This window comes from Hylobates moloch, unplaced genomic scaffold (assembly GCF_009828535.3).
Source record: "Hylobates moloch isolate HMO894 unplaced genomic scaffold, HMol_V3 SCAFFOLD_4, whole genome shotgun sequence".
In the NCBI taxonomy this organism is placed as follows: domain Eukaryota; kingdom Metazoa; phylum Chordata; class Mammalia; order Primates; family Hylobatidae; genus Hylobates; species Hylobates moloch.
The window spans coordinates 90718687-90739066 of record NW_026652279.1 but is presented as its reverse complement, the minus strand read 5'-3'; the positions used below and the strand labels follow the sequence as shown (position 1 = coordinate 90739066).

Genomic DNA, 20380 nt, shown 5'->3' with positions numbered 1-20380 from the left:
TCTGTTTCCCCGCCTCTGAGGAGCCTGCTTGTCTAATAGGAACAGGTGCTTTAACACACAAAAGAATTAAGCCTTGAAGGCAAGCCTTTGGCAATTTCCAATTTGTTTTTCCCTGATCCTTCCTAGAGTTTTTTCCCCTGTACTCATAGCTCTTATGTGAACCAATGCCTTGTTGAAATGATAATAGTGACATTTATTAAGATGATACTTTGTGTTATACAAACCATATCTACCCTCTGGAGTCAGTGTTTTATCCACATTTATGAGAAAATCAGCACTTCAAGAAAATGAGATTTCTCCAAAGCCATAAATCTCTATCCCAGTCAAAACCTGAACCCAGACCCATCTGGCTTCAGCCTGTGCACTAACTTCCTGCTAAAGGGTGATGATGGTCTAACGGTCATTACATCGGGAATATGTCTTTACAAAGGATCACCCAGCTTTCTTTGTCCTATTTTGGCTTTTATAACTAAATTCACACTAAAATCAGAGATGGAAACAGACTAAGAACTGAGAAGCATAAGAAAAAAATAGGAGTGAAGTTCCTGAAGCCTTTAGAATAATAGGTGGTGATTTATTCACCAGACACGCCACGCCACGCTGAGGATGAATAGCTAAGATTTACTAAGCATCTGTATGTGTCACTCATTCTTTCAACAAATATGAATTGAGGTCTACTTATGCCAAACACAGTTCTAAGTCCCATGGGTACAGTAGTGAAGAAAACAAAGTAGACAGAAATCTGTGCCCATGAGGACTCCCTGCTCCGAGCCTGTGCAGGCACCATGGCCCTGGGAACTTAGAAAGGGGTAAAATGTGGTCCTTATCCTAGAGAAGTTTTCCATTTATGGTCCAAGACAGACACACAAGTAACCTAACTGTAATGCCCTGTGGCAACTGCTGGACTCAGGGAAAGCATAAAGTGCTGTGAGTGTGGGTTACTGGGTGGGCCTGGGTGTTCCAGGGTTCTTCTCGCTCACGTTTTAGATGATTAGAGCCTTCAAGAGACCTCGAAAGGTCCTACAGGTCCTCTGGGATCCTCCTGATCAACTTCTGGGAAGCTGGAATCCACCCAGTGATGCATATGGGAGCTGGCCTTTAGCACGTAGTGGCTAATATACTGGGTCTCCCTATCTTATGCATCAGGCAATTGATAAGTGTAGGATTTTACATTTGTTCCTAACTCATTTCATTTTGCTCATTTCAGCTCTCTCTTCCATCCTACTGAGTTCTTATCCTAAATGTAAATCTGTACTTCCCAGCTTTGGGTCATCTGGAAGTTTGACATCTTCATCTTCACCTTCAATTAAAACACTTGGAGAACAGGGTCAAATATAAGGCTCTATAACATGGAATTAAAGTCTTTTTTCCAGATCAGAATAGGTCCATTAACTAATACCCTTTGATGCTGTCATTAAACCAGTCAAGAACCCACCTATCATCTAAGTTGCATTTCTCTACCTGTCCACAAAGACATCACTGGAGGTGTTACCAAGTGCCTTGGCAAAGAGCTTTCTTCTGTCCCCAAACACACACATACTCCTATTTTGGTAAAACGCTGGGAAGATGGAAATTGATTTGAAATCAAAATGTGAAGTGAGACTACCCAACTACCTGGCTCTGGCCATGCCAGCAAACTCAGAATTCTTGTTTACGCTTGGGCTTTACTGCATGGTGTCAAACTGTCAAACACAAATAAAATGTTAGCAGACAACTGTCCCCATTTGTTTTCTTAATTTGTGGGCAGACAGACATGGTATCAGGGCAACACATGGAGTTCGGCATTAGAATTAAATAAAATGTACAGCAAAGCGAATCTAATACATTTTAATGATATGCATTGTCATGGTAGTGCTACATGGAAATTAAATAGGAATAAGACATTCACAAAAATTGAAATAATTTCCCTACATAGACAAAAATCCCTGGGGTAGATTTGAGTAAAAAGAGGTCTGAAAGGAAGGAAAATGGGACATAGGGGAGGGAATCAGGGCCATGTATAAAGTCAGGTTTAGGGGTAACTTCTCCCCTTTTTTAAACCAAGAAATTCCAAGGATTATAGTGTATCTTTGTCCAAGTGTTTCCAATCCCTGGAAGTGGCTGAATTTACAAGCTAGAAATTTGGGCAGGGATCACAGAATCTAAGAATACTTGTTCAATCTAAGAGAAAATAAACTCAAGAATTAGCTCCTGGGAAGCTGATTCTAGTATTATTAAGAAACTAACATGAAAAGTAAGTACCTCCATCTATTAAGGCAAGCAACAAAGCAGGCTTTCCTATGTAAGAGCTCTTTGCCAGGGATGTGGATTCAAATCACCCAGGAAGATCTTCAAAACTTCAGACGCCCCCGAACCTACCAAACCGATCTCAAGGAAAGGGGTTTAAGCGTGTGTGTGTGTGTGTGTGTGTGTGTGTGTGTGTGTGTATTTTTTTTTTCAGATGGAGTCTCGCTCTGTTGCCCAGGCTGGAGTCCAGTGGCGTGATCTCGGCTCACTGCAAGCTCCGCCTCCAGGTTCACGCCATCCTCCTGCCTCAGCCTCCCGAGTAGCTGGGACTACAGGCACCCGCCACCACGCCAGGCTAATTTTTTGTAGTTTTAGTAGAGATGGGGTTTCACCATGTTAGCCAGGATGGTCTTCATCTCCTGACCTCGTGATCCGCCCGCCTCGGCCTCCCAAAGTGCTGGGATTACAGGTGTGAGCCACTGTGCCCGGCCATTTTTTTGAGACGGAGTTTCACTCTGTTGCCCAGGCTGAAATGCAGTGGCACGATCTTGGCTCACTGCAACCTCTGCCTCCTGGGTTCAAGTGATTCTCCTGCCTCAGCCTCCCGAGTAGCTGGGACTATAGAAGCGTGCCACCATACTCGGCTAATTTTTTGATTTTTTTTAGGAGACACAGTCGTCATGGCCATGTCCCCCATTCACCATATCTCCAATTAGAATTCAATCAGCCAAAGGAGGACTCTGGTCTCACCATCTGGAAAACCCAGGCCACTCCTTAATTGCTGAATCCCTCTAGGTTGCAGACTTTGGTCCTATTCCTGGAGCCAAGTCATGTAACCTTGAATCTCAATTCGGAGAGGTCATCGCCATGGGCCAGATTGTGTTCATATTTCTTGTGGTTGCTGCTCTGAATGAAAACACAGTTATTTAAAAATTTCTCCTAGAACAAATGAACTCTCTAGCTCAGTCTGAGAAACACTGGAGTCAATGATCTGTAATAGAGGAATCTGAAAGCTTTACCTAATCCGGACATAATTTTCTTCACCACTTCACGGGTGGGTACCATGTCTACCGGCGACACACATCAACCTGATGCAGCAAATTAGGGCAGGAAAAAAAAAACAGATGAATTTTCCAAGTGAAGTGCCAGGACAATTTAGGTAAGACGAACATGGTTAGAAGGTAAACCTGCCCTTGCTTATCAGTCTTTGTCCAGAGAGCAATGTGCCTGTGACTTTAAGAGAAAAAATCCCAGAGAACTAATTAGATTTACAGTCTGTGAACACAGTCAAAATAAAAAGCTCAAATCTCTTTTTTTCTTACATAGCCTGAGGGCAATAGCCAAAAGAAATTACTATTAAGTGTGAGTAATGCAAAACAGATTGTGCGAATTTCAATCTGAGATGTGTGAATCTAATATACAACTGCAAATTAGGAAGCACCTCTTGAGTTTCAAAATAGGCTCCGTTCACAAGTGGAACAAATTCTACCTCATAGACAACTTCAAGATGGGCTAAGACCAGATGTGGGCCTGGAAAAATGGAGGGAAATGTTGTAGCACTGAAAAGATATTGTGACTGGCAGCTGTATCATCATCCACGGCAGGTAAATATTAAAGCACTGAGAGGAATGCTTTTGCCAAGTCAGCATGGCTGCAGGACCTGCTGCGGTGGGGCAGCCACTTTCCCTCTTGAGAAAGCAAGCAAAGCAGTTTTATCAGGGACTCAGTAAACAGAAATCAGCCGGGTGCAGTAGCTCACGCCTGTAACCCCAGCACTTTGGGAGGCCGAGGCATGCAGATCACCCGAGGTAAGGAGTTCGAGACCAGCCTGGCCAACGCGGTGAAACCCCATCTCTACAAAAATACAAAAATTAGCCGGGTGTGATGGCGGGTGCCTGTAATCCTAGCTACTCAGGAGGCTGAGGTGGGAGAATTGCTCAAACCAGGAAGGCAGAGGTTGCAGTGAGCTGAGATCGCACCATTGCACTCCAGCCTGGGCAACAGAGTGAGACTCCATCTCAGAAAAAAACAAAACAAAACAAAACAAAAAACAGAAATCAATATAAGGCTCCTTCAAGCTACAAAATATGAAAGAAAATTTAATTTTGTATGCATCTTGACCATGTCCACAGACTAGACAATGACTTTGCTCCAGATTACTGCTTAGGAGCTGATTTTGAATCCCAGCTCTGTCATCATCATGCAGTGAATTCAGTTTTCCTATCAGTGCTCTTCGGAACTGCTTTGCTTACAGGGTCCTAGTGAAGAAAGGAGATTTTTTTCGTATGCTAAGGTTCTCATTTCCCATCGGGGATTTGAGCACCTACAACTTGCAAAACCCTGTGGAGGAGGCAACAATGAGTGCTCCTCGTCCTCACAGAGCTCTCCATCAACAGCTGTCAAAGAAATCATGCTAAGGGGCAAATGCAACTATACAGTAAATCATCCGGAAGGTGGGGACCATCACCCACCCCTGGGTTAACATTCCCTCCTTAGCCACCTGGCAAACACCTCTGCTTGCTTCAGCACGTGGCTGACCTCACCTCCTCCGTGAAGCCTTCTTTGTCCTTCTCCTCCAGACCATTTCTCAGGTGCATGCTGTTATAACCACACACAGTATCCTATGACTGCTTCATGGCTTTCTCTACCAGGACATGAGTTCCTTGAGGACAGAAGTTGTGTCTCAAATTTGATGGTATTCAGTAAGTTGGATTGATATATAGGTGTAAATAATAGGCCTATATAAATATTTGTATAAGATTCAAATTAGAATAGACTAAAATAAGTCCTCATGAGAGTCTCCAGACTCCCTCCCTGTGTAATCTCCCATGAGCTGCACAGAAACTTTCACACGAAAGACCTTGGGAAAGTCCCCGTTATGGAACCTGAGACCCTCGGACATCATGTAATGCTTTTTCTTGTGAAAAGCAAATGAGACTAACAAATCATGACTCTAGTCTGCAATTCTTAAGCAAAGTACACAAAATCTGTGTGATTTTCTCTAGAAGGTATGTTTCATAGCTGCAACAGGAAAGACAATGTGTAATGTTTGTAAATCCCCTATTTGAAGTGCCTCTTTATTGAGAAATTATGCTTTGCTTCTATTGAAAATACAGAGACATTTGATGATTAGTGTGCTAAATGAGGCAAGAGTTCTAATTCAGTGCTACCACCAACTTCCATTTTTTGGTTCGGGTATTAAAATAGGTGAGAACAGAACCTCTTTTCCTCCTTCCTCTCCCACCTTTGCTGGAAAAGGTGCCAAATAGCTCTCACAAGCCCTCAGCAAAATACCTCCATGTGCATATGTCTACCACGGCCACTAGGTAAGCCATGCCAATTATGGGGCTCAGAGCCTCCTGGATGATTGATGAACTCCACTTTCGGAAAAAGTCTGAAGGCAGGGTGGGTATTGCCTAGATACAGCTCAGACTGTATTTCTCAGGGAATAAAAGAGAAGGGGAATATTTTTGTCCACTACTAGTATCCTAAGACTTCTGTGACATTGCAATAAAAGTATCAGAGTATACAGTCTAGTTCGGGGAAGAGAAGGGCCCCTAATTTTGGCAGACCCCAAAACAGCCATTCACTCTTTGAGTCAAAAATGGCTCACTGAAAGTCAGACTGACCTGTTCACAATGACTGGCAAGCTTAGGAGTATTACCATCACTGCATCCACTTTTTTCAGAGGGAGTGACAAAGAGCCAGGCTACACAACTGGACCCGCATTACTTGCAGTGGGGGAAAAAACTCCACAAAAATAAAAAGAGCTAACCTGTGATATGCTGGTAAACTTAACTCTTCCAGGGGGATAGAGGATGGGTAAAGCCCTGATGTGTAGTATTTGCCGATTTCCATGTGTGAATCCTCTCACCGCAGCTACACTTTCAGCTATCAATGGTGGAAAGGCTTGCAACATTCCTTAACATTCCACAATTGGCTTTGGGACAGCCTGGTATGCACCAGCCCTCGCACATCACTGCAGCTAACATTAAGGGTTTGTATGGTGCCGTGATAAGCACTTTAAATTCAGTACCTCATTTAATCTTCCCAACGGTCCTACAAAGGAAGGTCCTGTTATCATCTCCATTTTGAGGTGAGATAACACAGCCACAGAGAGGATAAGTAACTTGCCCAAAGTCCCACAGCTTAGAAGTGGTAGAGCTGAGGCTAGAATTGTTTTCTGACTGCAGACTGAAGTTCTCACAATACCCAAATACGTCTCATGATCCAAAAGAGGCCTTGTTTTAAATAGCCAATAAGTATCTAGCCAAATAGCAGGAACAGTGCCTTGGCCACAGGAGGCACAGTCCAAATAAGACCAACTATTTGTGGCTTCTGTCAACCTTCTTCACCCACTCACAGCAGAACACATAAGGATTCCTTTCCCTTGAAAACTCAATCCTCTCCTTCCTTGATTCTTCCTTCCAGTCTGACTCTCAAACCTTAACACTTTCCTGTTAGTGACTAAGAGTCTCTGTTCCTCTCTTGGTCCTCCCTTGAACGATTCCAATACCATGTACTATAACTGAAGAGCCCTATTCCTTTTCCAGGAAAAAGGAGAGGTCACCAAGCAGCTGTGTTGCCCTAGGGAGCTGGCAGCTATCTAAATGTCCTATACTAGTACAAGAACCACAGTGAGCTGGTCCTTCCCCAGTGGATGTTTTTAACATCAGATGGAGAAACTGTTTTCGACATTGGCACAGGGATCACTGCTGACTTTTTAAAAAGAAGGAATGAACAGTGACATATTCACATCATATCTAGAAGTCAGGAATAATTTTAAGACTGAGGAAAAATGAAAACTCAACAGAAATTAAGCGTATCTTAAATCTTTCAAGAACTATCACGTCTAGACTGATCAAAATCAAGAAAACCACCACTGGGATAGAGTTAGAATCCCCAGGCATTTGAGGGTCAGGGAGGCAGGCAGAGAGAGGGCAGATGCCCAGTGCCTGACCCTGAGAACCTGCTTGGCCAGGTTCAAACAATAAAGAGACTCGCAATGGCCTGTCAGGAATAGCATGGTGAAGGATGAGCCCCCGGGTGGCCAGGAAACCAGGCATGGCCGCTGCTGCTCACCAGGCCACTCATCAAATGCGTCACTGAGTAATACGCACAAAGGAAGCTGGGAGAGGGCCAGGGCTGCAGCCAGTGGCACCCTGCAGTCCAGGAGGAGGTCTGAAATTGCAAGCTGTCCACCATTAACAAGTAATGAAATCAATTTCCTGGGGCAGGTCCAGGAATTTTACAAAATGAAACCAATTAGAAAAATCAGAATGTATCATATATAATAAAGGCAAAGCTATTGTTTCATTAAATTTTTGCTGTATGCAAAGAAACAGGCTCATATACATATCTAGGTTAAATGAAATGCTTACTTCCTCTACAACTTTATTCTTTTTTTTAAAAAGGGATGAGAAAATAATTACTATATGAAAGAAATCCATGTTACATGAAGAAAATTGATGTTGGGAAATGTTTTTCCATTGTTACATGATTTTGTTGCCAAAAACACTGAGCCTCTTTAAGAACTCTAATATGTGCAACTTACAATAATTTTCCTGTTTGTTTTAAAATTCTTCCAAATGAAGAGGTGCAGTAGGTTCTGAACATTCAACATAAAATGCAACCTTTCAATTAATTTGCAAGAACTGACTGACATCAAGAAAGACACAAATAGCCAAATAAAAACTTCTGCTTAGTGGGCATGATTTTAAAATGAAGCTCATTACTTCAGATTGCAGCCAATGATCTATTTCTTCCACTTGGATGTACACACCTTTGTGAAGTTACATTTTTAGCTGTAACAGTCATTAAAACTAAGCATTGAAATAAAATCATTGTCCCTAAATTATTATCCTAAGATTTAAAAAAAAATAAAGTATATTTAATGTCATGGCTCTCAATGAAAATATGACTCATATTTTTTGGAAGGATTTTGTAGCAATAAGATTACTTTTCAGTGTCTTCATATTATAGTCTTTCGTATTTCTACATTTTACGGATTTTTATAAATTATATACAAATACTACTATAATTTACAAGTATCCTTAAACTACCAACATAGTAACAGTGTGTAACTCACACACACTTTATTGTTAAGGAAGCCTGAAGAGCGCTGTCCTAGGTGAGAGTCAGAGTGAGTGGTCAACACAATCCTGCCCTATGGGTCAAATGAAATGGGGTCAAGAGGTATGACTGACTCTCACTCAGGCCAAGGGCTTTTGGGAGACAGGAGGGCAGACACTGATTTGATGTCTACAAATATTGCTTTAAAAAATCTTTATAATTTTATATCTTTTACAAAGTAAATAATCATATGAAAAAATACAAAGTAAAAGGTAAAAGTCTCCCTTAATGCAAGAGGTTTTGCATTTTGATTTAAATAAAGACAACTTTCAGTGTTGGTTTTAAAAAGGAATTATCATGAAAGTTTTTCCTAAAATACTAAGAGTTCATCTATGGCACGAACTAATGAAATATATAAGAAATTAGTTTATATTTTGAAAAGTACACAAAAGATGTTTTTATTGTCTAATAATCCCATACTAAACAACTCAGGGAAAAAGTTTCCATTAAAAATAGGAACTGATTATTTCTTGTGATGAATAAATATGTATTTTACACAATTCCCTAATGAGAACCAAGGAAAATGGTGCCTTTCTTTTAACATGAGTATTTCTGAATGCAGTTTCTAGCTGCCTTGAACAAACTGCCTTCTTTTGTTGCTACATTTCTGCAAATCTCTTCCAGATCCACTGTAGTTTATGACATTCTATCCAATTAGTTGTCAACATAGTTCCTTTTACCTTCACTGCAATTACCTTACTTTTGCTAAGAAGATTTCATGCAATCAACCTGTTCAATTAAAGCTACAAAAAAAGCTATTCTCAAAAACCTACTGCTAGGCAACAGAAACCTGTTGAACTAAATCTCAGGCGAAAAACATTTCTAAATAGAGATGAGAACAATTGTAGTCACTTCAGAATAATTAATACAAAATACAAAATAAAGTTTGTTAAAATTTGTAAGGACAGGTAAACACAAAAAAACCTTAAATGAGTATTTTCACATATATGTATATGTGTGACTGTGTACTGTATACATATTTGGCATACATGGTAGATCCCCAATAACTAGCTGACTTAGTTTAATATGTTTGTTCAGCCCACCTGTCACCTTTGCTATGAATTTGAGAACACAGTATGGAATGTCAGTGTTCTGTGTTTTCAAGAGAGCACAGTTATTACAAACCCTTTGCAGTTAGTTGCTTTGAAGAGCAACAAATGAGGTGAATTCTTACGGTAAAGGCAGAATAGTTTATTATCCTAAATTCACAACTAGGTTAGATTTTGAAATATGGGCTTTGTATTGTAAACCAAACTAAAACATTTCATCCACATTTATTTATCTTTGGGGAAAAAAGTTTTGATTGGAAAAAGGCTTTCAAGGGCTGACAGAATTCATGAGAAGAGTTCCTCAGGCTTCTTAGAAATCTAATTCTTAAGAAACAACTTTGATGAGTTAAGTGTAAATGAATCAGAAACATATGGATTAAATTTCCCCTTAAACACTTTAAAAAGGATTTAAAAATTAAAGGAAATATGTTTAGTAAAGTATATTTGAGAAATGTTACAAAACACATTTCAAAATGTTTGAAAAATAGCTTGAGGCATTTTACAAACCCCAAATGAAGTTCAATTCATCCACATCTAATTACATAATAATTACTAACACTATAGTTTAGGATTTTTGTTATGGAATACAGTGGTCATACCACGGTTAGTTATTTGTTTAAAAAATTATTTAAGATGTAGTAATTGACAGACGTTTTGAATATTCAGACGAGATTAGGTGCGTTCAGGTGGTGTGGCCATGGTATTTTGAACATTCAGAATTAACTTTGTTCTGGTGCTTCCAAGTTGAACAATGAGCCCCATCCATGACTTGGTGATGCCCCACTGACAACTATACATCCAGCTAAGGACTCTGAAGCTGTCATCCAGTCAGCAGACGACTGCTGGAGATCCCAGGAATAAAAGTAACTGTTAGAGCTCTATGTCACCTAAGTTGGTGGCCCAAATATGATTCATGGGAATTCTTAGAATGATTAGTTCATTTCATTAAGCGTTGCCCTTAAAAACAATAGGTATATATTTGCAGCCATTAGTCTCAGATTCATTAGTCTCAGATTCATTTAAATCTCAGATTCATTTGAATCCCAAAAGAGCCCTCTTTTCTTGCCTTATTAACATAAATTCTGAAACAGAACCTATCACAGTAGTCTACCTAAAAATCTGACAAAATAGCATTAAGAGAAAGGGAAGGTTAAAAAGTGATTAATAACCTCAGAAAAATGGGTGAATGCAACATTTTAAAAATTGAGTGCTTTTCACATGCTGCCCAGTGGCTTCCGGAAGTTCCTGGTCCACAACGTCAAGGAGCTGGAAGTGCTGCTGATGTGCAACAAATCTTACTGTGCCGAGATCGCTCACAATGTTTCCTCCAAGAACCGCAAAGCCATCGTGGAAACAGCTGCCCAACTGGCCATCAGAGTCACCAACCCCAATGCCAGGCTGCGCAGCGAAGAAAATGAGTAGGCAGCTTGTGTGCACATTTTCTGTTTAAATAAATGTAAAAACTGCAAAAAAAAAAAAAAAAAAAAAAAAATTGAGTGCTGTTTGTGTGTTTTTAACATTGTTGAGAGTAAGCTTAGAATATGGCAAAGGAATGGGTTCTGGAACAAAACTGACCTAGGTTCCTATCCTTCTTCACTTCTTAGGAGCCATTCAACTAGAGCAAGTCACTCTATAAGCCTCAGTTTTCTCTTCTGAAGAAAAAGAATAAGAATAAATCTATCTTTTAGGGCTAATGTGTGAATTTAGTAAATAAAAGTATCTAGCACACAGTAAACATTATGTTAGTTCCAATCCTATGATGTCAACTTATCTTACATTTCTTATTTTTAACCATCATCAGCTCGGGTAATTGTATTGGTATCTGCTACAGTCTTAAAGGTCCTTAATAAATGTTTTGCCATCTGACTTGCTTTAAGCCTGGTCTGCAGCATTCTTCAAGATCAGAAACAGATATAAGTTCTGCGTCCAGATGAGAATATGATCTTGAATATATATTTTTAAATTTTCATGGTTTCAACTCTTCACCTGTAAGATGAGGGGACCAAGTCATTTGCTCTTAATTTCAGCTCTCAATGCTGTAGGTTGCTGGTGAGTCTCTCAAAAGTTACAGGGAAGGTCTTAAGAAAATATTAGAATAGGTAAAACTAGGAAAGAGTTGCCCATCAAGCTTTTCTGATCGTAAAAAGGATACGTAACCACCGAGTACATGTGCTCTCTCCCCTGATCCCTTTCTGCCCTGTTCTGGGTGTAGCCAGAGCCAGAGGAATGCCCAGGTGAAGCCCCACGTCTGCCTGGCCAGGTGCAGTTGAAGTGGTGACATCCAGCCAGGGACGGGGAGGTGCACCTGAGTACCAGCCTCCAGCCTTGGGGCGTCAGTTGTTGGAACCCGCCAGGTGAGACTTGAGCCCACCCTGCCTTTCTGCTTATCATTAGAAAGGGAGCAGCTGATGCTGGGAAGGGACGGAGCCAGGCAATGCTTCTATTTTCCCTCACGATTTCTAGTTAAATTCCTGGCATCTCTGGGCAAACACTCCAACACTGTGCCATGCTCTGCCATGGGAGCCAGGTCAGTCATAGGTAGTGCTGGTCATATGCGCTGGACAAAGGACTGCAGGGAGAGTGGGAGGGCTCTAGCCACAAATGTCTCCTGTCTTTGTCCCACTTAACCTAATTCTTTTTCTTTATACCCCCCAAGAGACTGAAACCTCACTTATGGCCACAGGAAGAAAAATGGCTGGGGCCATGGCATTAACTTGTTGCTAGGTCCCTTCCAGTTATGAATATTACACAACTGCATGGCACCATAATTATGCAAAAATATCTACTTCATACTTGGTCCACCAGGAGCACTTCTGGGATCCAAAGATAGAGCTAAAAAGGCCACGGATAGCCCAGAGAAACGACACACAGCACTAGAGCCCAAAGAATAGACCTCCCGACCACTCCTCATCCCTAAACTGCAGTACTCATTTACACATGATGCTAACAAGCCTAACTATTTCTCTAGGTTCACTGAAGACTGGAAATACGACACTGGAAGAGGAAGAAAAGCTGATAAGAGACCAGTGGAAATGTTATAAAAGCAAACATCAAAACTCAAAGACCAGTCAGTGGGAGAGCTTTAAAGAAAAAAAAAAAAAAAAAAAAAAGCCCTGCTACCCCTCCACTAACCGCAGAGTGGCATAAAACAAGGGACTGACTGACCTCATAACAACTCTGAATCCTAAAGAAAAGGGTAAGTTCCAGTTCTTCAGTTTACAAACTCAAGGAACAAATGTGATACGCTTTAGCAAAGTTTCAAATTGATAAGCATGTGAAAAAATGTTCCACATCATCTGGAAACTGCAATGGAAACAACGAGGTACCGTTACACACCTATCAGTGAACCTAGTGAAACAGCTGTTAGGCTTGTTAGCATCATTATTGCTATTAGAATGGCAAAACCCAAACTACCGACACCACCACATGCTGGTGAAGATGTGGAGCAACAGAAACCTTTATCCATTGCAAGTGGGAATATATAACGGTACAGCCACTTTGGAAGATAGTCTGGTAGTTTCTTATAAAACTATACACACTCTCACCATACGTTCTGGCAATCACATTCGTATTTACTCAAGTTGAAAACTTATGCACTTGCAAAAACCTGCACATGAATGTTTATAGCAGTTTTACTCATAATTGCTAAAACTTGGATGCAAACAAGATGTCCTTGAGTAGGTGAATGGATAAACAAATTGTGGTACATCCAGACAATGGAGTGTTATTCAGTGCTAAAAGGAAACGAGCTATCGTGCTACAGGAAGACATGGAGGAACCTTAAATGCACACTGCTAAGTAAAAGAAGCCTGTCTGAAACAGCTACATACGATTCCAACTATATGACACTCTGGAAAAGACAAAACTAGAGAGTCACCAAAAGGCTCAGTGGTTGCCAGGAGTTGGGAGGCGAGGGAGACATGAATAGGTGGAGCACAGGGAATTTTTGAGCAGTGAAACGATTTTGTCTGCTGTTGTAAAGATGGATACATGACATTATGCTTTTGTCAAAACCCATAAAACTGTATAACACAAAGTGAACCCTAATGTCAACTATTGTCAATTATTGAATAATAATAATGCATCAACATCAGTTCATCAATTATAACAAATATACCACACTAATGTAAGATGTTAATAAGAGGAGAAACTGGGGCGGGGGTTGTGAGTAAACGGCAGCTCCAAATTTTTTGCTCAATTTTTCTGTAAACATAAAACTGCTCTAAAAAAATAAAGTCTATTAACTAAAAACATTGTTTGGAGGAGGTCATAAAGTAAGACTTAGTCATCCAGAAAATGCACCACATGGAACATCTACTTTGCAATGGTGCTACACAAATAAGACAAGTGTATTGATTATGCCAGTTGGAATTAATTGAAAAAACACACATCTTACCTGCATCAACCTTGAAATTATTGGCATAAGCACAGCAAATACAAAATGTCAGGTTTACAATATGTGATTTTATGAGAAAAATCTGGGGAAAGCCATTCCTTACTAGTGAGGGGTTTGTTGCTCCCACTGGTGGCAAGAAGTGCACCCATGACTATAGATCAAAATGAACCACAAAGAAAGCAATGACAACCAACACTCTATAAATTTATTACCAAATATAACCTATGCACAAACACAACTAAGCTAATGAGATTAGCAAAGTAGCAGCACAAAATGTAAGGAAAAACACATTTAATAAATACAACTTGGCAACGTCTTTTTCTTTAAATTAGGTTCAAATACTGGGAGACAAACACTGAAACAAAAGTCTTAACAACGCACTTACAGGCCATCATAACATGCAGTGATCCTGCTGGACACTGTGTCCACTCACAACCATGTTAACTGGGGGCCACTCCCTGCTGCCATACCATCATATGAATATACATTTGTCAGTAAAAATGTGACAAAAATGTGACATTTTTCCAGGTTTGTGTGTTTTCATAAAGTTACTCAGGTTTTTAGAGAATGAACATAGGAACATGTAGGATCCACAATTTTTAATGTCATCACATTAGTTTGTATTTACAAAACTCTAAGAAAATACATGTGTGTTATGTTTGAAACTGCTGCTTTGAATGCAATACATCCAAATAATGAAGCTGACCATAACAAAGAAGGGAAAAGTAATTCAGACATTTCACAGAGGCCTTATTTGGAATATAAATGCTTTGCTAGAGAAAGAAAGATGGAATATTTTAAACAATTTCAAGATTAAAAAGAAAAGTTAATGGGAGGAGGGCAACAGCAGGAGGGAGGGACGTGCTTAAAAGAAACATATCTGCATAGATGATGAACTGAATTTAATTCAATTCATTCCTGCCTAAAACTAAGCCTGGTTAACTGAGGTAGACTCTGGGAATTACACGTGCAAAGAGTCAGGTTTTCCAAAGGGCGATATTTTGTCCTTTCAGATATGGTAAAGTAAAAGTGCGTTTTACAGTTTCGAACAATCAAATGGGAGTCCTTTTATAAGAAGCAAACTTCTCTATACTAATTCCCTATTCTTTTGTGCCAAATTCCCAAATGTACAAAAACCTACACACTGCTGGTAATAAAGCAATATCCAGGTTTTTTCATTTATTTTCTCAGGAAATGAGAAAGGTAAAATAAATTTTATGACATTACCTAAATATTTTTCCTGTTTTTATTAATAAGTCACTGGGAATTTAGAAATATCATTAAAGCTAAAGAGTTGTCTGGAGCCAAAAAACCTAATAAAAATTCAAAGATCTATTTGTTAATGAGGTGAATGTTTAAAAATATATCTATTATCCTAAGAATTTGATTATTAAAATACACAATTTCCACATTAAGAAACAAATATTAAAAGCAAACGTCAAAAAAATTAAATAAGTATGAAAAGCCTAATTTAAAAGTATAAATAAGTAAACTTACAATAATTACAACAGAGTTTTTAGCTTTTTCTGTAAAAATAGTTAGTGGAGATGAGAGTAAAACATTTGAGGCTTAAATATTTTTATCCCCCTAACATGTCCCCCAACTATAATTTCTGCTTTTTTCTATTGTGACATATTCTTAGGTTCACACAAATATTATGTGCATCACAAATTAAGTGGTTTCTTAAAAATATACAATCAAAACAGTTAAAGAAAAAAAGATACAAACAAGAGAATAGTTAGGATTTTTTCCTCATACAAGTTAAGGTGGCCTTTTCTTGGAAAAGGCCAGCATTCACCCTTAACATTTTATGCCTGTCATACAGAATATACCCTAAAGTGATTTATCATTAATAAGATAAAAGTTATCTTAAGAGTGGGAATCCACTATTAGGCAAAGAAAGACTGAATAACCTAGACAATACTGAAGGAACCGAAGTCCACTCACACAACATGAAATACTTGCCTAGTCCTTCACTTTATCTCAAGTTAGGGTGGGGAGAAAGTGAATCATAGCTACCTCAGCTGGTTACTGTTTTATGATTCTCGTCACACATTTAGCAGTGTATATAAAAACTTATTCCTAAGGAAGGAATTCAAATGAACTTAGGCTATCCAAAACCTAGAGTACTAATAATTTCATGTTCAACAGAGTCAGGCTACACAAAGCAAAGTCAAAGAATGCCAATCATATTGTAAATCTGGGTTGTGCACACACATTTTCCCCTGATGTATGTGTAGGACTATCCACAGATTCACCAGGTATTGGTTTGCTTACTTTCTGAGTAATTCGTGCTTTCAGCCTATGTTTTGAGAGTGAAATATGACATCACAAAAACTGTGATCTCAGAAGCTGAAATTAAGCCCCGAGCTATACAGCTAGACCACCACATGTTTTCCCCTTCCAAAATGGCTAGGTATTGTGGGAGGTAGTGGTCAGACCCGAAAGTGTGTAGATAAAGTCTGTGATGCCACTATCTATTGTCTACTTGGATCGCTAGAAGGTTGCAGCTGGTATTTGATATATTTCACTAATATTAATTTCCTTTAAAAAAAGAAATTACAGGGGCAAAAGGTTTACAGTAAACATGTCATGCTTATAATAAACAGGCAGCTTGGGAAATGGTAAAAATTGTTCATTAAAATAGATCCATAATAGTTACACATTATTCAAACAAATGGATATCAGTTCTAATTTCGAAACAGATTAAAAGTGCAAAAAACAGGGGAAAAAAACTTTTATATATTTTTCCAAAGCACAGATTACTATGCCTCTCCATCAGTGATCTAAACTCTTGTTTCAGCAGTAGAAGCCAGGAGCTATACAGAGTCGTTAGAGAAACTGCCAAGTTGGAACTGTACTCTCTAGTCCAGCTTTGTCTTGGTCCACAGAGCTCCCACCCACTGTGTCCTGGACCAACCAATACACGTCTACAGAATGAAGGGACTATCTGATCAGATATCTGCGAAGCAGACTTAGCTTAGTCCTACAGTCATTGTGCTGCAGAACTCAAAATACTCATGTTTTCAGAGGAATTAAAGGAGCCAAATATTTTTCCTTTGATGATGCATCTGCTACCACAACACAGAATAACAAAGCAAAACAATTCAATCTCATTCTGGGTAAGGCAACACACTGTCTTCTGCAATAAAGTCAGAGTGTGTGTGTGTGTGTGTGTGTGTATGTGAGTGTGTGAATGTGTGTGTGATATACATTAAAAGTTAGGGCTGGGCGCAGTGGCTCACGCCTGTAATCCAAGCACTCATTCTGGTAAGGCAACACACTGTTTTCTGCAATAAAGACTGTGTGTGTGTGTGTGTGTGTGTGTGTGTGTGTGTGTGTGTCTCATGCCTATAAGGCAACACACTGTCTTCTGCAATAAAGACTCTGTATGTGTGTATGTATGTGTGTGTGTCTGTCTCACGCCTGTTATCCTAGCACTCATTCTGGGTAAGGAAACACACTGTCTTCTGAAATAGTGTGTGTGTGTGTGTGTGTGTGTGTGTGTGTGTGTGTGTGTGTGTTGTATATTAAAAGTTCGGGCCAGGCGCGGTGGATCACACCTGTAATCCCAGCACTTTGGGAGGCCAATGTGGGCAGATCATCTGAGGTCAGGAGTTGGAGACTAGCCTGGCCAACATGGTGAAGCTCTGTCTCTACTAAAAATACAAAAAAATAAGCTGGGCGTGGCAGCAACTGTAATCACAGCTACTCGGGAGGCCTCCGAGGCAGGAGAATGGCTTGAACCTGGGAGGCAGAGGTTGCAGTGAGCAGAGATCACACCACTGCACTCCAGCCTGGGCAACAGAGCAAGACTCAGTCTCGAAATAAATAAATAAATAAAATAAAATAAAAGTTAAATAGAACACCTGAGGGATATCTTTAAGACCCTTTAAGAGATTTAAGATATACAAAGCCATCTACCATCCACTGACAGGGCAAAATGAGAAACAAGGGAAATAAAAAGCACACCTGACTCACTTAACATAGTAAAGATAAGCTCCTAGGAAGTTTAAGTTGCCAAATACTGCTTAACTGGTATTAAAAGAATCACAATTACTATGTCATTATCCATGAAGAATTCAGAAAAATAATTAAATGCACACCAAGATAATTAATACAAAACCCAGAAAAGGTCTAACTAATCAACTGTTAGGCTGGTGCAAAAGTAATTGCGGTTTTTGCCATTGCAAGTAATGGAAAAACCACAGTTACTTTTGCACCAATCCATTACAAACAAGTTTTAACAATCACAAGACTAATGTTTTAGTGATGGCTCCTAAAACTTCAGGGAAAAAAAAGTACATTTCTGAATGGCAATAGTTTGCAAAATAATCTTAATGAAACTACTTATTTCTTTAAAAGTTAATAAAAGGAAACCTCTCAATTTTTAGGAAGAATTCAATTACAATAAAATCATGATGTCTTATGATCTGGCATCTTATAATCTGTGTCTCAGAAAGAAGGGCAATTTACAGATCAGATGAATACTGGAGTTTAGAGTCAGACTTAAGTTATCTGAAAAGAACATAAGGCATTTACAGTTTTCAGCAGGGAAAAAGAATCAAATCTCCTTTTTTAAAAAAAACCTTCTTAGTATCTTGGTTAAATGTCCAAAAAGCTGTATTATTTTTAGTTTTAAACCAGTAGGTGCTATTCAAAACTGAGAATTCAGGATGTTATCAAATACAAATTTTTAAAAGCTTGACCATTAAAGCATAAATTGCCTAATAAGACACATGCAATCATAAAAACTAACGCCAGGATCATTTACTTGTGATTGGATATATGCCATTTACTTTTTCTGGCTTCTTTCTAATGTGTAATTCCTGCTGAAGTGAGTGAGCATGTCAGATTTCTATCTTTATCTTACTGTGTGTAAAAGTTCTCAACCTAGACAAGGACAAATTTTAGAACTTTCCAATGAACATCATTCATTATGTACGATGCTGTTTTGTTAAACTAGCTGTTTGGAAAACTATAAAGATTTCATTTGTTTTGTGTTAGCCACAGAGAGTGGACTTGTTTAGAATGCAAAAGTATTTCTCTCAAATACTAAAATCAAATTCAACAAAAATCAAGCAACGTTGGAGGTGAGAAAAATAATGGCTATATATCTGTTTGAACATGTTGAAAGAAAAGTGAAAACATAGCCAGGCATGGTGGTGCGCACCTGTAATCCCAGCTACTTGGGAGGCTGAGACAGAAGAATTGCTTGAATCTAGGAGGCAGAGGTTGCAGTGAGCCAAGATCAACCACTGCACTACACAGCCTGGGTGACAGAGTGAGACTCCTTCACACACACACACACACAAAAAGAAAAGTGAAAACAAACTTGGAAGTCTAGAATGAAGAATTACATCTAATGCAATAATATTCTTCCCACCTTTCCATATTAAGTGTAAGAAGCACCAGCAAAAAATACTAAAGACAGAGAAATGACCTGGCAAAATGATTCAAATACCACAGGGCGTGAGAATATTCCTCAATAAAGCTCAAGATGTTATTAAGTAGCTAGCAGAAGAAATGGCAGGGGTAGGGGAAGTAAAAATTCTAACCATATGACAGACTCTAACAGTAAGTCATAAATTCTAAAGGTTTAATTAGTAAATTCATTATTTCCTCCAAAATATACTGTCATTCTTCTCTTAACAACAAATAGAGTTTGACACAAATTCAATTTTGATGTTAAAAGTCAGCATATATAGGTAGGTCCCTCATGTTGACAGAGCAAAGAATTGGAAAAAAAAAAAACTGCAAATGAGAAATAGGGGTATTTCTAAATCTTCTGTAAACAAGTTCCTAAAATAGCACACTGCTCCCTTTCTTCAGCCTCCCTGACAGACTGGTTTGGGTGTGCAATATTAATGCAGGAACACATGGAATACCAGCACAAAGCCGGGGAGGGAGACTAGCAAACTCTCGCCATGAATTATTTCTCAACCACATTTAGTATTCTTCACAGCTTTAGATTTTTTTTTCCTTTAAGTGAAAACCACTCCACTGAAAACAATTCCAAATTTGTTTTTTAAAAATTGCAGGAATTTCTTCATATTTTATAAACAAAAATACCAGAAATTAAAGAGCTGACAGAAATTCAAGCAGATCCAAATTCAACCATCCATTTTTCATACTTCTCCAAGTCTGCAGCAGAGACAGACTTAGCAATTTTCTTTAGGGCCAATTCAAAGTCTCCTTTGGTAACAGGCATCTGAAGTTCCTCTTTAGAAAGTGCACGGATTTCTTCCGGACTTAAGCCATTGATACGCCGTCTCATTGCCATTAAAGAGGCATCCCTAAAAATATACCAAAATCAGTCAACAGTAATTTTTGCACATGTTTTAAACGCTTTCAATTGTAACAGTCATGAAAAAAAACAATCAAAAGATTATTTTATATGTTTTTATGAGGCTTCTTAGAATTTTCCACTTAAGAAACATCCTGGGGGTTCAGCAGAAGTTAAAACAGGATGCGAATAACCAAAAACATGAAATGTATAAAGTTAATGAACCCTAAAAGTCTAAGTTAATCTCAAATAGTACTGAATTTTCTTTTCCCCACTTGCTCCTCAAAGACA

General features: G+C 39.0%; 1 protein-coding gene across 6 annotated transcripts in view; it reads right to left on the bottom strand.

The window, feature by feature from the left end:
- Nucleotides 1-3169: 3169 nt before the first annotated feature.
- The window catches only part of KATNAL1 (katanin catalytic subunit A1 like 1), a 111543-nt gene continuing 94332 nt past the window's right edge, over nt 3170-20380 (bottom strand). For 4 of the 6 annotated variants that reach the window (XM_032150547.1, XM_032150548.2, XM_032150550.2 and 1 more), the window contains exon 11: nt 13987-20099. In XM_032150547.1, coding sequence (XP_032006438.1) covers nt 19901-20099 — 199 coding nt within the window. In that variant the 3' untranslated portion in view covers nt 13987-19900. Of the gene's footprint in view, nt 3315-13986; nt 20100-20380 lie in introns of those variants that run through there. The other 2 variants (XM_058437719.1, XM_058437718.1) reach the window with 2 other exon arrangements.